This window comes from Oculina patagonica, chromosome 12 (genome assembly GCF_052425735.1).
Source record: "Oculina patagonica isolate OP01 chromosome 12, crgOcupat, whole genome shotgun sequence".
Taxonomy (NCBI): Eukaryota; Metazoa; Cnidaria; class Anthozoa; order Scleractinia; family Oculinidae; genus Oculina; species Oculina patagonica.
The window spans coordinates 12,893,583-12,912,315 of record NC_135769.1 but is presented as its reverse complement, the minus strand read 5'-3'; the positions used below and the strand labels follow the sequence as shown (position 1 = coordinate 12,912,315).

The window sequence follows — 18,733 nt, the reverse complement described above, 5'->3', positions numbered from 1 at the left end:
CCCTGTCCCGAATAAGCGCCCTGTCTCGAATAAGCGCCCTCCCTTGAGGTGCCAAAAGTAAATAAGCGCCCCGGGCGCTAAATCGAATCATTACGGTATTTGTTTCAGTTTGAAACAACCTCGTTCCCAGACCCTGGGACGAGGTTGGCTTTAAAAGTGGGTGCAGAGGCATCCAGAAGTGTATGTTTTATTAATTTTAAAGTAATTAACCAATGAGATCGAAGATGGTCAGCTATATTGGATCACATCTCAAGTTCCAATTACCCTGGCGCTATCATCGAGTGACACAATCTACAGTTACAGCAAGAAGTAATCTTCGTGGGCAATGGCAGGCCTTGTAAAACCAAAGAAGCGTCTATGGAAAGACACCAACTTGGAATTTTTCGGAAGTGACACTGAAAAGCAAGTAAGTATTCAGGGCAGGGATAGTTTTGAAACCGCAGTACTGTCGCAGTGCATATGGTTTAAGCTTTAGATGCAGATCATCAATGACTTGATGAGAACTAACCCTTGCCAACCATCTTCACTGTATGCAGATGTTTTCTTTTTTCCGGAAATAGTCAAAATGTTTTGAACCGGGAGGGTTTGTACTAAAATAATATATTTCTGCATTTTCATCTACTTTACCTGAGAAAAACACCAGTAAGATATTTGAGGCCACCTGCATGTATGCATGCACGCTTTAATATGTTAATCACCAACTGTCCTGTGTTTATTTATTCGGGGAAGCACTAATCAACAGTTAGAGTCTCCGTTTTCAATTTTTTTGTATTTTAAAAATTGTCAAAAAATGCTTAAAAGCTTCTCCAAAAGACATTTGTGGTCACGTCACTGTTTGAATTACCAGGCAATAAAATAACTACGAAACATCGAGGTTTTCATCAAGACAGGAGGTTTGATATTACGCATGAAGTTTACACAACAGCTCCCTTAAGCCGCTTTTAATATTTGAATGTTAAATGATGACATGCAGGAGAAAAAACATACCGCAAGAACGGCAGCGAAGTGCCAAAATCCTAAAAATCCTTCGCTGCGTGGCTTAGTTGGAACAATTTTAAACCCTCTTTCTCTGTGAACGGCCGACAAACATTACAGTTAGTTTTCGGTAAAACGCTACTAAAAATGTGAAAGTATATTTATATTTGTGGCTTACAGTAACTGAACTAACCTTAGTCAAGTCTCAAACGACGCAACCTAATACCTTATGATTATTTAGGTAGCGTTTGAATGCGGAAAAAAACTTAATATCACGCCGCATGGTTTATCGCTGCACACCGAGGAGAAATTTTGCAAGCCTTTCTACTAAATGAAACACTTGTTGTACTGTACCATAAAATTGAAGTTGACAACGCATTACCAGTGACACCGTTTAAAGATGATCAACAATCGTTGTTTTTGGTTTCTTGAATTGCCCCACACCCCAAAAAACTGACAACCCGAATGCAATGTGGAATAAGGAGACACAAGTCTCAATCGACCTCAATCCATTTATTGAACAGCTACTTGCAAAACAAAACTACACTGTAACATAACGGGCCAGAGACAACTTGTACGTTTTTCAATCTACTTTTTTCAGTTTCGATGTAGAGAAATCGAAATTTTGGTACATGAATATAGCATGATGAAGAACTCGACATTCTCCAAGATACATTTTGCTTTCGTCAAATTTTACATTTTTCGCGGGAAAATGACGTCATTCATTTGGCGCCAAGATACCCGCGACACCAGTGAGCCTGCTCAGTCGCAGTCGACAAATGCACATGTCCTTGGGAATTCAAGAAACCATTTATTTTTTTTTTGTTTCATTGCGCCTCGTTACATTCAGACAAAGATAAATTTTGATTTTTATAAGCTCTAAGGGAAAAAATCAAGTTTTTCTTTAAAACAAACACGGCAGTGCGTGAACATCGAACACGGCGTTAGCCTTTTGTATAAATTGAAAGACTTGACTGGTCGAATCACTTGTGTCTAACGTTCCACTGTCTTACTATCCTGGAAGGATAGAGAAGAACCTAAGACGTGCTAAGAAGTCAGGGAAAGCGGATTGCATGCGATCTTGACCAAGAGCGATCTTGACTGTTTCCATTTTAACCGTCAGTGTCACTACGCTTTTTTCAGCGTTTATGTTGAATGTTTAAGCTTTGGGCATTAGCCTGTTATAGCGTTACTGATCGCATGATTTTACCTTGGGATGGGAACTTGCAAGCGGAAAACGAAATCGAAATACACGACCAAAAAAATACAAAGTCGATGAACTATACGAAGTTTGGACAAGAGAAAATTTGGAATATCATACCTTGGATAAATATAGGAGACGTAGGGGCAAACGCTCCGTGTCAGTTAATGGTTTCTTCTGACTCATTGACTGACTGACTGACTGACTGACTGACTGACTGACTGACTGACTGACTGACTGACTGACTGACTGACTGACTGACTGACTGACTTACAAACATGTAGGCCATTTGAGAGCTATAAATTTAAATGTGCCGGTAACTGGACATCATCATGAATTTTCATACCAGTGTAACTGGACATTTGACGCAACAGTTCGCGTCATTTACGCGCACAGGATGCTTGCACTTGAATTGATTCCTTTTCTCCTTTCTCTCGTACATCTCCCAAAACGCGGTGGCGAAAAAAACTGATTTGCAGGCCTCTTTTTTGATTTTTTTTTTTCTCCAGAAAGATTGTTTGAGCTAAAAGTTGTTAATTCAGTAAAAGTTGTTCGTGTCGTTCATTCAGTCTGTAATCATACACACACGTGGCTGACATCACTTGTACATGGCAGATTTGGACTCCCCCGGGGGACGCCTATATGAAAGGGGCAAGGATGCTCGTCGGAAATTTTGAAAAGTACCCATACAAGAGACCAATCTGGGTGTGGCTAAAGCTTTTCTTGACCCCTTAATTAAATAAAGATAGCAAAAAACTAAGAATAGAATTTATATTTGTATATCTCTTCGTGTGCAGCCTTAAACGAGACCATTTGGCTAAAAATATTGACGTTTTGTCTAGAATACCCTAAGCGAGACCGAAAATCCGAAATTTACACCCCTAAGCGAGACGACGAGCATCTCCGCACCATTCATATGCGAGTCCTCCCTCCCCCGGGGATATAGTCCACCGAACTGACCGAAGTCACGGGGTTCGTGGTTCATCAGAATCAATTGTCGCCAGAATGTCCAAGAACAAGTAGCCTGTTCCAGGCGTTTGGTTAGTTTGGAAGCGGCGCGAGGAACGGCGAGCGCGCTTCCCAACTAACCGAACGCCTGGAACAGGCTAACAGAACGTACAGTGATAGAGAATTGGTTTAATCAGTACAAACGCTGAAAGTGTAGCTGCCGCCGGCCTGTACTACAGGCTTTATGTGTGGGTTCTGTCTTGGTTCACCAGTTCACACGGGAATAAACATTGTATTTCCCTTGTTTTAAAAAGGTCTTGGTTGGTTGGCTGCAACAGTTGCCGACTACAGTAGCAATTGCGTGACGTGCGTGATATGTTAATGATTAACAGAATATAAAATTACAATATTTATGTAACTATCAACATCAGCATGCCGTCGACCAATAACTGTGCGTGAAAAACAGCAGCACTCGCTTGGCACTTTGCTGCAGTGGGAACTCCTTTATTTGTGCTAGTACAGTTTTCTTGCAAGTACCAGTCTGAAGTGAAAAATGGCCGGGCTTGTTAAGGCTAAAAAGTTTGATTGGAAGGACACGAACATGGCATTGTTCGGTTCAGACACGGAGAAAAATGTAAGCTTTAGTTTCAAAATGGCTGCGGTCAGCCGGTGGTACAAGTATCGAGTGGTGAATTTTCAGGGGTTAGACAGCAAGTGATGCCTAAACCAGTTTGTTTCAATTACGTTGCTGCCTGTTTTGTGAAACGTTGCAGTTTGAACCTGTGTTTCTGCTGATCTAAACCGCCTTCTCTTTCCATAATGTAGGGAATATGTTATTTGGTAACTCAGTTCGCTGCTCAGTGCTTTAAGTCAAAAGTCATTTATAAAGATGTTAGAAATGTGATCAAAAAATATCTCGTGTTATAATGTACAATGCTTCGTTCCATAGTCCTTGATAACTGTTGTTATATCAAGCTTATATGTATATAACGTACCTACAAGAAAACGCTGGGTGGGTATACATTTCCTCCTTTGATGTAATTTTCACTTTCATTTTATTGTCTGCAGGTCAAGAAAAGTTCTGCAATGACAGAGAAAGCTTGGAAAGGAGCTGGACAGAAGGTCGGCATTAAGATCTGGAGGATTGTCAAATTTAAGGCGAGTATAAATATTTTATGTTAGTTATCAGGCAGCGTGTTTATAATTGTGTGCAATTAATTTCAATTGGTAACATATTCGTAAATCACCTTGCTCATAAATATTCGTATTTCACACATTAGCAGGGCACAGAAATCATTGTAATTTTAAATCTCCATTCTCAAACAATAAGATTTTAAAGTCTCGGTCGTGTTTCTAATTCAAATGCTACTGTGCAATCATATGTAAAATCTTTTATTCACTGGACATTTTGACCTCAGTAATCTGTGGGTTAATTAAGAATTTATTATTGCAGATGCCGAGTTTTTACCTTATATGGTGTCATTATAAACATTCCAAATGAGCAAACAGCTAAATTTAGCTCAATGTTAGGATATTAAAGTTTCTGGCTATGTTTGTTGATTTATTTTACCAGGACCAAATCAAAAGCACAGTCTCTGTTTTGTTTGGTGAAACTTAGTACAGGAAATCAGTCTACTTAAGAAACAATAAGGGGTTAATTATATTTATGTGCACAGATTCTTTGAGTTAGTTCCACCAGCGAAATTTACAAGAGGTTTGTCTGTTCACAGGTACAATCAATTCTTTATTGTTTTTAAAAAAGGCTTTTATTCTTTTACCAATACAACAAAATTATACAAGCTGGAAGTTTTTTCTTGGACTGTAAGGCTTTTTCTTGTTTGTTTTTATTTGCAATTGCTTCAGAATCAGTTTCAAGTCTTTCTTTCTTCAAGTATTTTATCCTCTTCTTACTTTCAATGAAATTTTTCCAGAAGGGGAAACTAAGCATGGCTTCATTCCTTAATGTTTTAGCAGTTGCAAAATGCAAATAAATTTAATTGTTTAGCTATTGATACAATTCGGAATAAATTGATCTGCCTTTGTCCAATCAGAAGCGAGTGTCTTTGGCAGCATTATTAATTGTGTTTGTAGTGGGAGGTATAGAGTGGTATTCAATTAAATGCCACAAAACCATGACTGAAGCAGTAACAGTAACCAATTACAACCAACATAACCAACATGCTGAACCAGTGAGAACTCAAAGCAAATACAGGCAACTGATGCCAAGCTTGAGAAAATGCATGCAGCCAATCTGCAATTCGGTTTCATTTTGAAGCTAACTGCGGTTGAGTCAGTGATAGGAAAAAAAATTTAATAGTAAGTACAAGTGTACCAAAGCAATTTAAACTCGCGCTTTTGCTTATTCAGTAAAGAATGCTGTTGTATGGTTGTGGAATACTAAAAGTATGTGTACTTTTTTAAGATGTTAAGCCTCTTGTTTATTAACCCTTGTTACTGAAGACATAAAATGTATAAAAGATTAGAATCACCTGTCAGTGCTTGATATTACAATGTTGAAGGGAAGAATGGGAAAATGTAGAAAACGCAGCACATGGTGAATAGCCTTTTTCACACTAGAGACGAACAAATCGTCTGACGATTTGTATATGTCTAGTGTGAATTTAAGGTGGCTGAATACAGTTTTTACGTGGCTCAAAGGTGCGCGCTACGATTTTCTGCTTGACGTCATTATTGCTCGCACGGGCTAAAATGGTGCTAGCAACTCTAAACAAAAACGAAAAAGAGTGCCATCTGTTTTACCGTGCTTTACTAAATTTGTATACAAAAGAAAACTTCAAAATACTTTCGGATAGGTCTCAAAACCTGGGACGGAAAACAATATGACAAAAAGTGTGAATAAACAACCGACAGAGAGGTTCTAATTCTGTCTTTCATTATCACTCGCGACCGGCATGGCGTCATATTAGCGCGCGCTCACACGTGCAATTTGATTCGCTTCGGAGGTCGTAAAAACGAGATTTTGATCCAGATTTTCTCGAAAACCTACCGTACAACCTATTATGAAACTTTCACAATTAAATTTACGCAGTGGCTATTCGTACGGCACCTGTACAGCGACTTCCATTTGCTATTCGTACGGGAGTCAGAAAATGTTATTAAATTTCTGTGTAAGTTTTGATTATTTCCAGTCCAAAACGTTATATTTAACTTTGGAAGAGTAGAGCGATTCTGGAATGCGCTGTTTAGTTGAACCAAACTTTCTACCGTAGGCCCTGTATACCGTACGCGAACAACTCACATGACACTTAGAATTTTTTACCGAGCCAAACTCACGCATATGTCACGCTACGAAAGAGAAAGGGCTGTACGGCGACAAGTATTTGCTATTCGTACGGGATTCCTCTGAGCAAAAAAAATAGTAACCAATAAAGTTTTTAATATCTTACCTGTTGTTTGAATGCAAAAACTTCAAGCTAGAACTATGAATAGAAAACACTAGTCCCCGTACGGTGGAGGCCGTACGTATAACAACAGCATGGGACGGAATATGGGAGTGCACGTGCACGCTAAACCTTTTCCTGATCAGAAGTCTCAGCGATGTTTCCGTAAGAAAATCTGGGTAACGTTCATCGCAGTATGGATGCTTGTTTTCTTCTTCCACGATTGATGATGAATCTTTGAAGAACTTCACTTAGGGGACCACGCAAATATGGCCGTATAAATAACACGGAAAGCTAGTTGCGTATGCTCCCGGGATAAGCTGTATTTCGTTGTGGAAGCTCGAAGTTTTGCATTCAAACAACAGGTAAGACATTAAAAACTTTATTGGTTACTATTTTTTTTGCTCAGAGGAATCCCGTACGAATAGCAAATACTTGTCATCGTACAGCCCTTTCTCTTTCGTAGCGTGACATATGCGTGAGTTTGGCTCGGTAAAAAATTCTAAGTGTCACGTGAGTTGTTCGCGTACGGTATACAGGGCCTACGGAAGAAAGTTTGGTTCAACTAAACAGCGCATTCCAGAATCGCTCTACTCTTCCAAAGTTAAATATAACGTTTTGGACTGGAAATAATCAAAACTTACACAGAAATTTAATAACATTTTCTGACTCCCGTACGAATAGCAAATGGAAGTCGCTGTACGGGTGCCGTACGAATAGCCACTGCGTTAAATTTAAGGGGTGAACCACGTCCACGGCTAAAATTCTGAAAAAATCTGTAAGACAGATTTTGAGCTATTTTAAAAATCGACAAAATATCACATTTTCTTATTTTGTGAAAAACCTGTCTTACAGATTTTTATATTATTTTGCATGAATGATAAATCAAAGCCAATTTCTTTTTTCTGAAATTTTGAGGTAGGGTCGTACGGGTAGATTTTGAGAATAACGCGTTCAAAATACTAATGCCAGTCCCCTCATAAGCACTCGGCCGTTCATTTAAACTGTTTATTAGCATTTATATTTTCCAAATATCGCATTAGATGGTTTTAGGATGTAACAAACAGTGATAGGAGAAAGACAAAACTTTTTTGGAGATTGTTCAAGAGAGTTAAAGGTTGGCCTGATTTATCCTCTCAAAACTGTATTAAGCCACCTTAAGGCGGCTTTTTGACGACTTGTCTGTCTAGATGACCAAGTTGTCCTTGAAAAAATAGTCTTCCCAGATGGTCAAATTGATGGACAAATTCAGACGACTTAATTGTACCTCCAAAATCGTGTCCATCCCGTTTTCACACTAAGACGACTTGACCGTCTCAGACGATTTGTCTGTCTAGATGATTTGTCTTTCTAGGCGATTTGTCCATCTCTAGTGTGAAAACGGCCAATTCTAAGACTTATATAACAGCTTGAATAAGATTTTTAGCATTTCCTTAATTTAGCGGTATAGAAGCAAGCTTGTTTTGGCAAAATTACTTTCAGAAAAATTTTCCAAAACATTAAAAATTAAAAAGTATTTTCCAAAACATGAAAGTTAATGAAAAGGCATCATGTGCAAAATAAATACTTCTAGATTTATTTTCCTTCAATATGCAAACTGTAATGACGACATACACTACCAATTGGTCTAATCGCCTATGCTTAAATAACATGCTTCTATCCATCCAGTGAATGTTTCTTGAAATACAGTTAGACCCTGCTACTATTCTAAACAGTTATTTCTAACTCCCCATTCATGAATTTTGAGCTACAGTAAACACCCGCGTATAAGAACCTAGAATTTTTGGGTTCAGGCTGAATGGGTTCTTATATTTTGGGGTAGTTTTTCCAAACTCAGGCTGATTAGGTTCTTAGTAGGTTCTTATTTGTAGGAGTTGTCATAGTGATACCATTCAGAGAGCTACTGTAGTACTAGTATGTCATAATGGTTGAACATTTGTATTTTAAACTGCAAAAATGCCAAGCCTTATTTTTTTAAACAATAATAAATTCAGTATCATAGGGTACCATATTTACATTGTAAAACAGGATCGAAATTCCTAAATGATTGAAGCACAGAAAGAACAAACATTTTCTTTGGGTATCACTATTACAGTTGGAATGAAAAAGACAAGCAGTAAATATGTGTATTTCACATGAGCAAAAGTCAGGGCACTCTACAGATTCAAGTCCCAAGGCTACACCAGTATAATTTTATACAGTATTCTATACTCTATACACCGAATGCAAATATGGCGGACCACTCGGTTGTTGCCTGGGACGAGCTGCATGAAAGCGAGGCTAGTCAGGCTTCCGTGTTGTGTTTTGACAATGCTTTCGTACAGAAGTCTTGCTTATTCATCGATCTGGTGTGTTTCTTTTCGCTGCTGCTACGAGTTGTTCACTGTTTGCCTCTAAGGGAAAAAGTGGATCAATGCAATTCGTTGAGACGAAACAAAGGAGTTCGCGATCGCCGCGGGAACTACCGGTATTGAGGTTTGTTCGCTACAGTTCGAAGATCTTAGAAAATTTCGTTTAAATGACGAGCTTATGTGGTGTCTGGTGGTGTTGCAGCAAAAGTTACATGGCCAGGACCTTTCCCAAGGTAAAGGCAAGCTCCACTTCCAAGACATCCTCTGTCTCAAAAGAAGATGTTCATGTCCGGCTTTGTTCGCGTACGATCCACTCGCACGGAATCGCACGATCAAATTCTAACCAAGTGAATGAAATTCAACTGCCCCGATAGTTAAAGCTAGTGAAAACATTGAGCCAAATAAGAACGACTTGGAGCTAAATGTGATCGCGTACACATTTTTCTAAGATCTTCTAACCTGAAACATAGCGAACAAATTAACAGTTCCCGCGGCGATCGTGAACTCCTTTGTACTCCTTTCTTTCGTCTCAGCGAATTGCATTGATCCAATTTTTTTCCTAAGAGGCAAACAGTGAACACTTCTATCACTTCTTGTGGCATTCAGAAACACAGCAACTCATGGGAGTAGCGAAAAGAAACACACCAGATCGACGAATAAGCTATACTTCTGTACGAAAGCATTGTCAAAACAAAACACCGAAGCCTGACTAGCCTCGCTTTTATGCAGCTCGTCCCAGGCACCAACCGAGTGATCCGCCATATTTGCATTCGGTGTATATTTAAAAGATTTTCAATTAAACAAATAATTTTCATGGTGTTTCTCAGAAATTTCACAATTTCTATCAATTAAAATCCAGTATTTTAGCTACAAGATAAGAGTGTTTTTTGTATAAGAACCTATTGTTCTTTGCCAGCCTAAATAGGTTATTATATATTTGGGTATTAAAATGCCCAATTTCAGCCTGTAGGTTCTTAAATCACTAGGTTCTTATACGCGGGTGTTTACTGTAGAACCCATTTCCCTTGGTTTGCCCTTCAGTCATTTACTATCGGCTATTTTGAACTCCCACTAATTCAAACAATTTTTGGTTTCCCTTGATGGTTTGAAATAGTGGGGTTTAACTGTATAATGTCTTGGTGTTGTTGCTTCTGAGTACAAACTTTCTCAAAACAGGTGTATATATAAAGTATATTATTTGTCGTTGTGGATGATAAAGAATGTTGCTTGTGGTCACAGGTGACTGACTGGCCTGTAGAGGACTATGGGACATTTTATGAAGGAGACTCATACATCATTCTTCGCACTTACAAAAAGGATCCCAATAGTGAGGTATGAAAATATTAAAACAAAAAATTGTGACAATATGGCATGTCCATAACAGATCCAAGAGGGTTTTGTGTCTAAATTCTCGTCATATCTGACAGTCATAGCCATGACTTATTTTTTTAAAAAATAAGGGTTGTTTTCAAGTTATTGTAATTGCTCATGTAATGAAGGTTAAAGAATTAGGGGTGCAGCTTAGCTTTGAGTAGAGATCTAAAAGCCTGATTAAAATTCCTTTAAATGTCTTAAGTTGTCAATAAATAAACAATAACCAATATGAAATCTATAAAATTATATTCCAATGCTTTTTGGTCAAGAGCTAAAGGTTACTACATACCACAGAGTGGGCACAAATCATTTGCCTGTAACCTGAGAGTGTAGAGCAGGAGAATTTTACCTTCAACTGGCATACATGTAATTTTCTCACACTATAGTTACTATCTAGACAGGTGATACCAGTCAGTATTTTAATGCATGAGAAGATCAGAGAATGCTGACAAAACAAACATTGACCTAAGCTGACCAACACTTTCTGATTTATAAGGAGCTGGACCATGATGTTCACTTTTGGATCGGCAAGTACTCCACTCAAGATGAGTACGGCACAGCAGCATACAAGACAGTTGAACTTGACACTTTTGTAAGTAAAATGTTTATACTTTTTGTTCCACATTTGTCCCTCTTGGCAATGATATTTGCACTGACTCTATAGAGAGTGTAATGATGTAAATGAATGTAATCTAGAGCACAATATGAAAAATGAAAGACTTAAACAGAAACAAAGTTAAAAGTGGATTTAAAGAGCAAGATTATATAAGAAAGCATTCAATCCCAGAAAACTAGTCAGTTGAATGAAAAGTGATGTTTTTTCTCAGTAAATGGTACAGGCATACTTGGAAAAAAATTGCGAGCTCTGAGTCAAACCTATGACCTTCCAATAAGTGCCTAACATGCTCTACCACTAAGCTACAGTATAGGAGACACATGGTGGTAGGGCCATTAAACTAGGTTCATTAATCTAGGGTTAGTTTAAACTAGGGTTACTCCAAGTATTATGTATCATCAACAGCACAAAATATCCCAAAAAAGAAAGCGGTTGTTGATGTTAAAGATCTGACAAGAAGACAACCAAACCGGAAAGGCAAAAGAAGCAAGCAGGGTTTTCAATAAGGGCCGGTGGCCAGTGAAACTTATTGGCTTCTTCATGTGATTTTGCTTTTTACTTTTCCGGTACTTTGACTGGGAATTTAAGCTTACCTCAAATTTTACAGGCAACAAATAGATTAAAACAGTCATATTTATTTTATTCAAAACATTTACAAAAACAGCAAAAAAATTCACGACTGTTACCACATAATTTATGTAAAAATAGTCCAAAAGCATCCCTGTCCCATTCAAGTGAATTTCTTGTTGTTTATGGTTTACGCTTGGCTTCAAATGGTTTAATACACATCTTCACCATTTATCAATCAAACAATTTTGAAGACATTTGAAGAAATTCACGGTTATATTTGCTCTTGAGCATTGACTCCAGTTTTTCCCAAAGGAAGAGACTTTTCTTTGTTTGACCGGTTTTCTGGCCATCGTTGGAACTGAATATTTTCTGCTTGACTGGAAAGCCATTGGTGGTAAAAGGGTTGTTTGTGATTTATGCCTATTGGCAAGAATCAAATTTAACAAGAACTTTTAAGAGTATTTACATACTCTAGCTGAATAAAATGAAATTATGTATGGTTCTGTTGAAATAACCCTATTCTTTCTCCAGAATCCAGGAAATGCATTCTAAGAGGCCCAAATTTTAAAATTTTCCTGGGGGAGCATGCCCACTAACTCCCTTAGAAGGTTGTGCCTTCGGTGCGAGTACTACCTTCTCCGCCTTGTCCTAATCTTTTTCCCACTACTCTGATTCTTATTGCAAACCCTGAGCAAGAATGTCTTAAGTGTAGCAAAATACCCCTGCCATCCTCTTACTGATTGGAGGAAATGCATACTGTTAATTTTTCTATTTTATTTAATAGTTGGATGATAAACCTATCCAGCATCGTGAGGTTATGGATCATGAATCTGAGCGTTTTAGGTCCTACTTCAAGGCTATCTCCAAGATGAAGGGAGGGTAAGTGAAATATAGCGTGCTGACTGTAAATATGAAGAATTTTATTTTGTCAAAAAGACCCTTTTGGCGACTATTTTCAAAAATATTGTTTTAAGATTACAGCGAGTTAAAATTTGTGTGAAATCCAGGAAGGTTCAAAATACCCCAGACGAATCAACAGTGGTGTATGGGTTTTTCTTAATTATTATATTTTTGAAACAAAAAGGTAATATAATAACAGGATAGACCAATAGAGAAAGTATGGATGACCTTTCTGGATTTATCCACTATTCCTCTGGTGTTATAAAATGTTATTCTAGGCATTTTATTTACATTACAAGAGCAGCTAAGTGGTGCAGCTATTTTTTTTTGCAGGGCTGAATCGGGATTCCGCCATGTAGAAGCTAAGAAGTATGTTCCCCGCCTTCTTCATGTGTTTGGGGAAAAGGTAATTGTGGTTGTGTGTAACATTTCCATGACAAATCATGACACATACTGATGTGGTTTATGCATGCACAATAAAACAAGCCAGTTGGGTGCAGAGGTTCTTTCTCACTCTCCCCAAGCAGAAAGACAGAGAATCTCTATCTTTCAGGGTAGTCTAGCTATTCAATGGAATAAAAAATTTCTTACTTTTTGATAAATGCAAGGCAGAATGAGTATCAGTCAAGTTTGCAGGACAGTTCTATGAAAATTTCCCTCAGTATATACTTAGAAAGCATACAAAGGGCCACAGCTACATAGTCTTTTGCATGCATTGCACCCCTCTGCAGGGATTTTGTACCTATAGTGCTAGGTAAGAGTTAATAACTGATATTTTGTTGTAGAACAAAGTGCAGATCAAGCAACTGAAGTTGAAGAAAGAGTACTTGAATGACGATGATGTCTTCCTGATTGACTTGGGACTGCAAATTTATCAGGTATAGAAAACACCTAATGAATTTACAGGTATGCATCAATTTGTGGCTACACAGAAACAATCATGGCAAGAAACAATTCATGCCGAAGGCAAAGTGAATCTCGGCAATATTTGCGGAGATTCCAGTCAGAAGAGAACTCAATAATGCTGGTCAATTGATCTGACTGAGTTTCTCATTGCTGTGTGAGATCTACAAAACCACCACGTTTACAATCAATTCTAATGCCTTGAGAACCATCTTTTGAAAATTAATTGATTAACAATACATGTTAATTTTTTCTATAGTGGAATGGTGACAACAGTAACAAGAACGAGAGGTTTGAAGCAGGCAAATATGTCAACCAATTGAGAGTAAGTACTGAATCCTTACACAGTTAAGGTATATGTAGTTATCATGTTCATAGCCATTTGTGTAAAGGAAAGTTTATTGTGTCATGATAAGATGCCTTGTGTCTTTGTCAAAACTGTGAAGAGGAAAATTATTTATCTTAGTTTACATTATTCTGTGTTGTTGCCTTTCAGTCTGATCGAGGTGGAAAACCAAGAGTGGAGGTTCTGGGTAAATTTCATTCAATTACTAAATTTAATACGGTTATATCTTGGCAATCCAACGTTTTGTCAAGTTCCATAATCTTGAAAAATCTTTATGGGTGAATGACAGCTGAAGATATGATTAACTTTAGAAAAAACAATTTTTGGAGAGAAAAGTTAGAGTAAATCAAAGTGGCTATTAGCCAGTAAACGTGGAAAAGAATCAAAAACAACAAACTGACAAATAAAGATTTGCCAAAACAAATGATGTTAAACTTTTCACACTTCAGTTCACTCCACTTAGTTTGATTGTCATCTAGCTGCTAATCGAGGGCAGGCCGTAAGGCCAAGAGATAGAGTTCCCATCCATTGCAAATTGTTTTTCCCCAAGTTCAGTGCTGTTTTTACCAGAAAGTTCTACATTATTTTATGAATGGCTCTGGCTTGTAGACCTGACCAATTTAGAATTGGTATGCAGTTATTCTCACTGTTTCACAAACTTGCTTGCTTAATGAATTTCTATATATCAAAGCCTAGTTATAGCGAACATTATTTGCTAGTCCCTTAGCCTTCCGTTATATTGAGGTTTCTCTATAGCTGGTTTGTGGTAGATATTTTCATGATAAAACTGATTTGATCACTCTTTAATCTCTCAATGTTGGCCATGTCTGGAGAATAATATGTGCAGTTTTACTATACATTGTAGTTATTCATTTATACGCATTTACAAGCTTTACAATTGGGACAAAGTTTTGTTGGTTATAAAGGACTTCATTGTGTTTTGGGGGGGTTGTAATTATAGGTGTAAAAGTACTGACAGTCTTTTTATAAATGGCTGGTAAATTTCACTCGATCTGGTAGTCACAGCTCTCTGAGCTGATATATTCTTTGATAAACTGATGTTTTATCAACTATTTTAATCTTACAGATAACTCAGTGACTAGTGAAATACCTGCAGAGCTGCTGGAGATTTTCCCTGATGAAGGGCAACCTGGAACCAAGAGGCCTAAAGACAGGGTTTGTACAATTTTTAACAGCTTGCGTTTTTTTTTTTTAAAAAAAAAAAGTAGTGTCTGTATAGCTCGAACTGCAGTGTTTGTTTGAGAATATGATGTAAAATGTTATTAAATCGAGTACATTGTACAAGCTTTAAAGATGAATTCCAGTCCGTACTGCGCAATCTCGGCTGCAATGTTTATCGGAGCCCAACACGAAGGAATGTTTACAAGCAAAACTAAAAATTCCGCGACAAACTTACCTTTTTCTTCATTATTAACGCCAGATATCCTTGCAGAACAAAAAATAACGAGTAGAGGAACCTTGACGCTATTTCAAACCGACGTTTCAGCTCATCGGAAATTCTTGAAGTAAACGAACTGTAATGGCGGACTAAAAAACTTCATGTATGCTGTCACCGAAGTGTAACGTTTCAACGAATTCAAAACAAAAGGATATTAAATAATTATTTTTAATGTGTTGGAGTGCCGGTAGTAGGCAATACTGCCGATACACCAAATCCCCTCGGATATGCACCCTGTTAAAGGAAATTTGGGAGGGTTCCCGCGGGGCAAAGAAAAATCTCTGACCCCGGCGGGATTTGAACCCACGACCTCCAGATTAGATCTACGGACGCTCTACCGACTAAGCTACGAGGCCAGTACGGGAGCAGGTCGGGGTAATTTAGGTAGTGAGTCGCGGTAAGTATACAAGTGATAGAGATATAGTATTGCCTACTACCGGCACTCCAACACATTAAAAATAATTATTTAATATCCTATTCCTATCTATATCTCTATCACTTGTATACTTACCGCGACTCACTACCTAAATTACCCCGACCTGCTCCCGTACTGGCCTCGTAGCTCAGTCGGTAGAGCGTCCGTAGATCTAATCCGGAGGTCGTGGGTTCAAATCCCGCCGGGGTCAGAGATTTTTCTTTGCCCCGCGGGAACCCTCCCAAATTTCCTTTAACAGGGTGCATATCCGAGGGGATTTGGTGTATCGGCAGTATTGCCTACTACCGGCACTCCAACACATTAAAAATAATTATTTAATATCCTATTTAAACGGGTGCCACGCGGTCCTATCTATATCTCTATCACTTGTATACTTACCGCGACTCACTACCTAAATTACCCCGACCTGCTCCCGTACTGGCCTCGTAGCTCAGTCGGTAGAGCGTCCGTAGATCTTATCCGGAGGTCGTGGGTTCAAATCCCGCCGGGGTCAGAGATTTTTTCTTTGCCCCGCGGGAACCCTCCCAAATTTCCTTTAACAGGGTGCATATCCGAGGGGATTTGGTGTATCGGCAGTATTGCCTACTACCGGCACTCCAACACATTAAAAATAATTATTTAATATCCTATTTAAACGGGTGCCACGCGGTCCTATCTATATCTCTATCACTTGTATACTTACCGCGACTCACTACCTAAATTACCCCGACCTGCTCCCGTACTGGCCTCGTAGCTCAGTCGGTAGAGCGTCCATAGATCTAATCCGGAGGTCGTGGGTTCAAATCCCGCCGGGGTCAGAGATTTTTCTTTGCCCCGCGGGAACCCTCCCAAATTTCCTTTAACAGGGTGCATATCCGAGGGGATTTGGTGTATCGGCAGTATTGCCTACTACCGGCACTCCAACACATTAAAAATAATTATTTAATATCCTATTTAAACGGGTGCCACGCGGTCCTATCTATATCTGAATTCAAAACAAAAACGAAAACAAACCCCGAGTCTGCGCAGTACGGACTGGAAATCAGCTTTAAAGGTCCGCGAACTATTCACCTACGGACAAATGAAGAATTAAAAATTTGCTTGCGGGAAACTTTTCTTTACTTTTCACACGGAACTTGGTAATAAGTGTTATAGTTACAGGGTTGGAAATTAGCGCTCGCCCACTCGCCCAGGCGAGGGTGAAAACTGTCGGGCGAGTACAAATCACGGATCACTCGCCCGGTTTGGCGAGTACGATTTTCATATCCAGTATTACTAGTATTAAATTTTTCAAAAAACTTCGAATTAATCCACACAGTGACACTGTCCACAAGCCTACCAACATTTTGAAATCTCCAACAAAGCTGCGTTCGAGTTCGTAAACAGACAAAAATGGCTTCCTTTTAGTGATCGTTACATGATGGACGTACCTTTACAAAGTAATACCTTTGGAATAAACACACTAACTCGTCTACCGAGCCGCGAAATGCGGCAAGATCGCTATTTCCCGATTTTCTTGACTCTTTTTCTGCACAATTTCGACACTTTGCATTTGGGAAGACGTTTCAAATTAAAAACTACGTTTCAACTTTTGAAGTAAGCGTACTCATGGTTTATTAGGAGTAACGTCTATTTTTGGCGATTTTCATTGAAAAAATAGATTGCAGTCTGTATCGCGATTGACCACTAACGGTGGCACGATGAGTATCGAACGTGATTTAAAATTTAAGATATATATTTCAACTTCTTGTGGGGGGTGAGGGGCTAAATTTTCCTTTCTTAAATGGAGGAGACTGGGCGAGTGAAAATTGATCTGGGCGAGTGCAATTTGAAGGTAACTCGCCCAGATGGCGAGTGCTTTGAAATTTTAGTTTCCAACCCTGTAGTTAAACTAATTTTCTTCACTGAGAACTGAAAAACGTTGTGACTAAAAGATAGTCTGGATTTGAGACTTCCCTCTCTGGTCGCCTGCTTCCGAGGAGGGAAGCAGGCGACCAGAGAGGGATGTCTCAAATTCAGGCTACATGTAACTAAAAACCCCACCCTGCGAGCAGAGCCCTTTCTTTTCTTTCTACTTCCCAAATCTAAACCAAAGGGAAGTTAAAAGAGGCTCTGCTCGCAGGGTTCTAAAACCCTGACTAAAAGATGCTCGCCGAAAACAAGCTGGACCACCCGCTTGCAAAGAAAAGAAAAGAAATTTCAACATCGTAATAAACTTCTCTAAACAAAGTAACGTTTCTTACCTTTCCCCTTGACGTTTTTTCATCTTCGAGAGCTAAAATTATATTCGTAGTTTTTTCTCAGGCTTCGGCTCCTTTCAACTTCTTGGTTTGAACAAGTGGAACAAGTGTCAGCTTTTATGTCGGTCGATGAACGGTCGATGTCACTTCGATGGGAAAAAGCTGGTCAGCGAGCTCTTCACGCGTTCTGCACACGCGGCAAACGTGAGAGGTGGCTTCTGATTGGTGTATTGCTACCTCGCACGTGATAGACGCGGCGGCTTTTCCCGCCATTTTGAATGAAGCGCAAATATGGCGCGAAACACAGAAGATCGCCACCCTTTTTCGACCACACGTGTGTAATACCGAATTTTGAAGGTTTCACCGATTGTGGTTTGATTTTTCTCATAAAATAAACTACCAAGATTAAGTTGTCTACATCGAGTGTTGTGTTGTATAAGTATTTCTTTTTTCTTTCAGCACTCTCTCTTCACTCGGTCTTCTAAAGTCGATTCTAACTACAGCGGTTTCTAATTTTAACAATTTTTTTCTGAGCAAGATTTTGCGACTATTAATTTAGCGATTTTCCGAAAATTTAATAATAATTAGCGATATTGTGTCAGCAATGGAAATATATGTTCAGTAAAAAAACTCACTTGAAATTGAACAAATATTGCATTGCCAGAAAGAACAAAGTTAAAATGTCAAAAATGTGTCCAGTATCCATTTGTTAAAGATTTTTCAAGTGGACTATGTTTAATTTTGTTTTCATTTGGGGTGGGGTCGCGAGTACTTAAATTTAACGGGTATTAAAGTTAACCGAGTACAAAATTTAGCGATTTTCGCCGAACTCGCTAAAATCGCTATAATTAGTAGTCACTATAAACAATAGTAACCTAGGAGCTGCCCTGTATGGAGCACTCGATCAAAAACCAATGAACGTAATCCTTACGTATTTGTTGTAGGTCATGTCGAGAACCAAAACCGATAAACAGGATTTCCATGCTGTAAGATGGCTAAATGTAGTGTAGTGAACACACATGTAAATTAGGAGT

The 18,733-nt window shown here is 38.7% G+C and overlaps 1 protein-coding gene, 1 long non-coding RNA gene and 1 other non-coding gene across 4 annotated transcripts; 2 read left to right on the top strand and 1 right to left on the bottom strand.

The window, feature by feature from the left end:
• Window positions 1-251: 251 nt before the first annotated feature.
• LOC144631946 (gelsolin-like protein 1) lies at window positions 252-16,607 on the top strand. 2 transcript variants are annotated; one of them, XM_078490533.1, is made up of 11 exons: window positions 252-406; window positions 4,193-4,282; window positions 10,116-10,208; window positions 10,747-10,842; window positions 12,221-12,315; window positions 12,670-12,742; window positions 13,122-13,214; window positions 13,499-13,564; window positions 13,736-13,772; window positions 14,673-14,884; window positions 16,506-16,607. In XM_078490533.1, exons 1-10 carry the CDS (start codon window positions 326-328, stop codon window positions 14,846-14,848), a joined length of 900 nt encoding a protein of 299 aa, XP_078346659.1. In that variant the 5' UTR covers window positions 252-325; the 3' UTR covers window positions 14,849-14,884; window positions 16,506-16,607. The 2 variants fall into 2 exon arrangements, with proteins under 2 accessions (XP_078346659.1, XP_078346658.1); XM_078490532.1 differs by lacking the exons at window positions 252-406; window positions 16,506-16,607 and adding an exon at window positions 3,558-3,758 and having other exon boundaries at window positions 14,673-14,863.
• LOC144631947 (uncharacterized) lies at window positions 13,541-17,831 on the bottom strand. Its single transcript, XR_013566825.1, has 3 exons — window positions 17,703-17,831; window positions 14,697-14,750; window positions 13,541-13,677 (listed from the first exon to the last, which is right to left on the bottom strand). It is a non-coding gene; the product is annotated as an uncharacterized LOC144631947 (long non-coding RNA).
• Window positions 15,597-15,670, top strand: Trnar-ucu (transfer RNA arginine (anticodon UCU)). Its single transcript has one exon. It is a non-coding gene; the product is annotated as a tRNA-Arg (tRNA).
• Window positions 17,832-18,733: the final 902 nt, after the last annotated feature.

Coding starts and splice junctions, on each gene's coding strand:
- LOC144631946 (XM_078490533.1), top strand. CDS start 326: ATGGCAGGCCTTGTAAAACCAAAGAAGCGTCTATGGAAAGACACCAAC. Junction 10,209..10,746: donor AAAAGGATCCCAATAGTGAG/GTATGAAAATAT, acceptor CTGATTTATAAG/GAGCTGGACCATGATGTTCA. Junction 13,565..13,735: donor AATATGTCAACCAATTGAGA/GTAAGTACTGAA, acceptor GTTGCCTTTCAG/TCTGATCGAGGTGGAAAACC.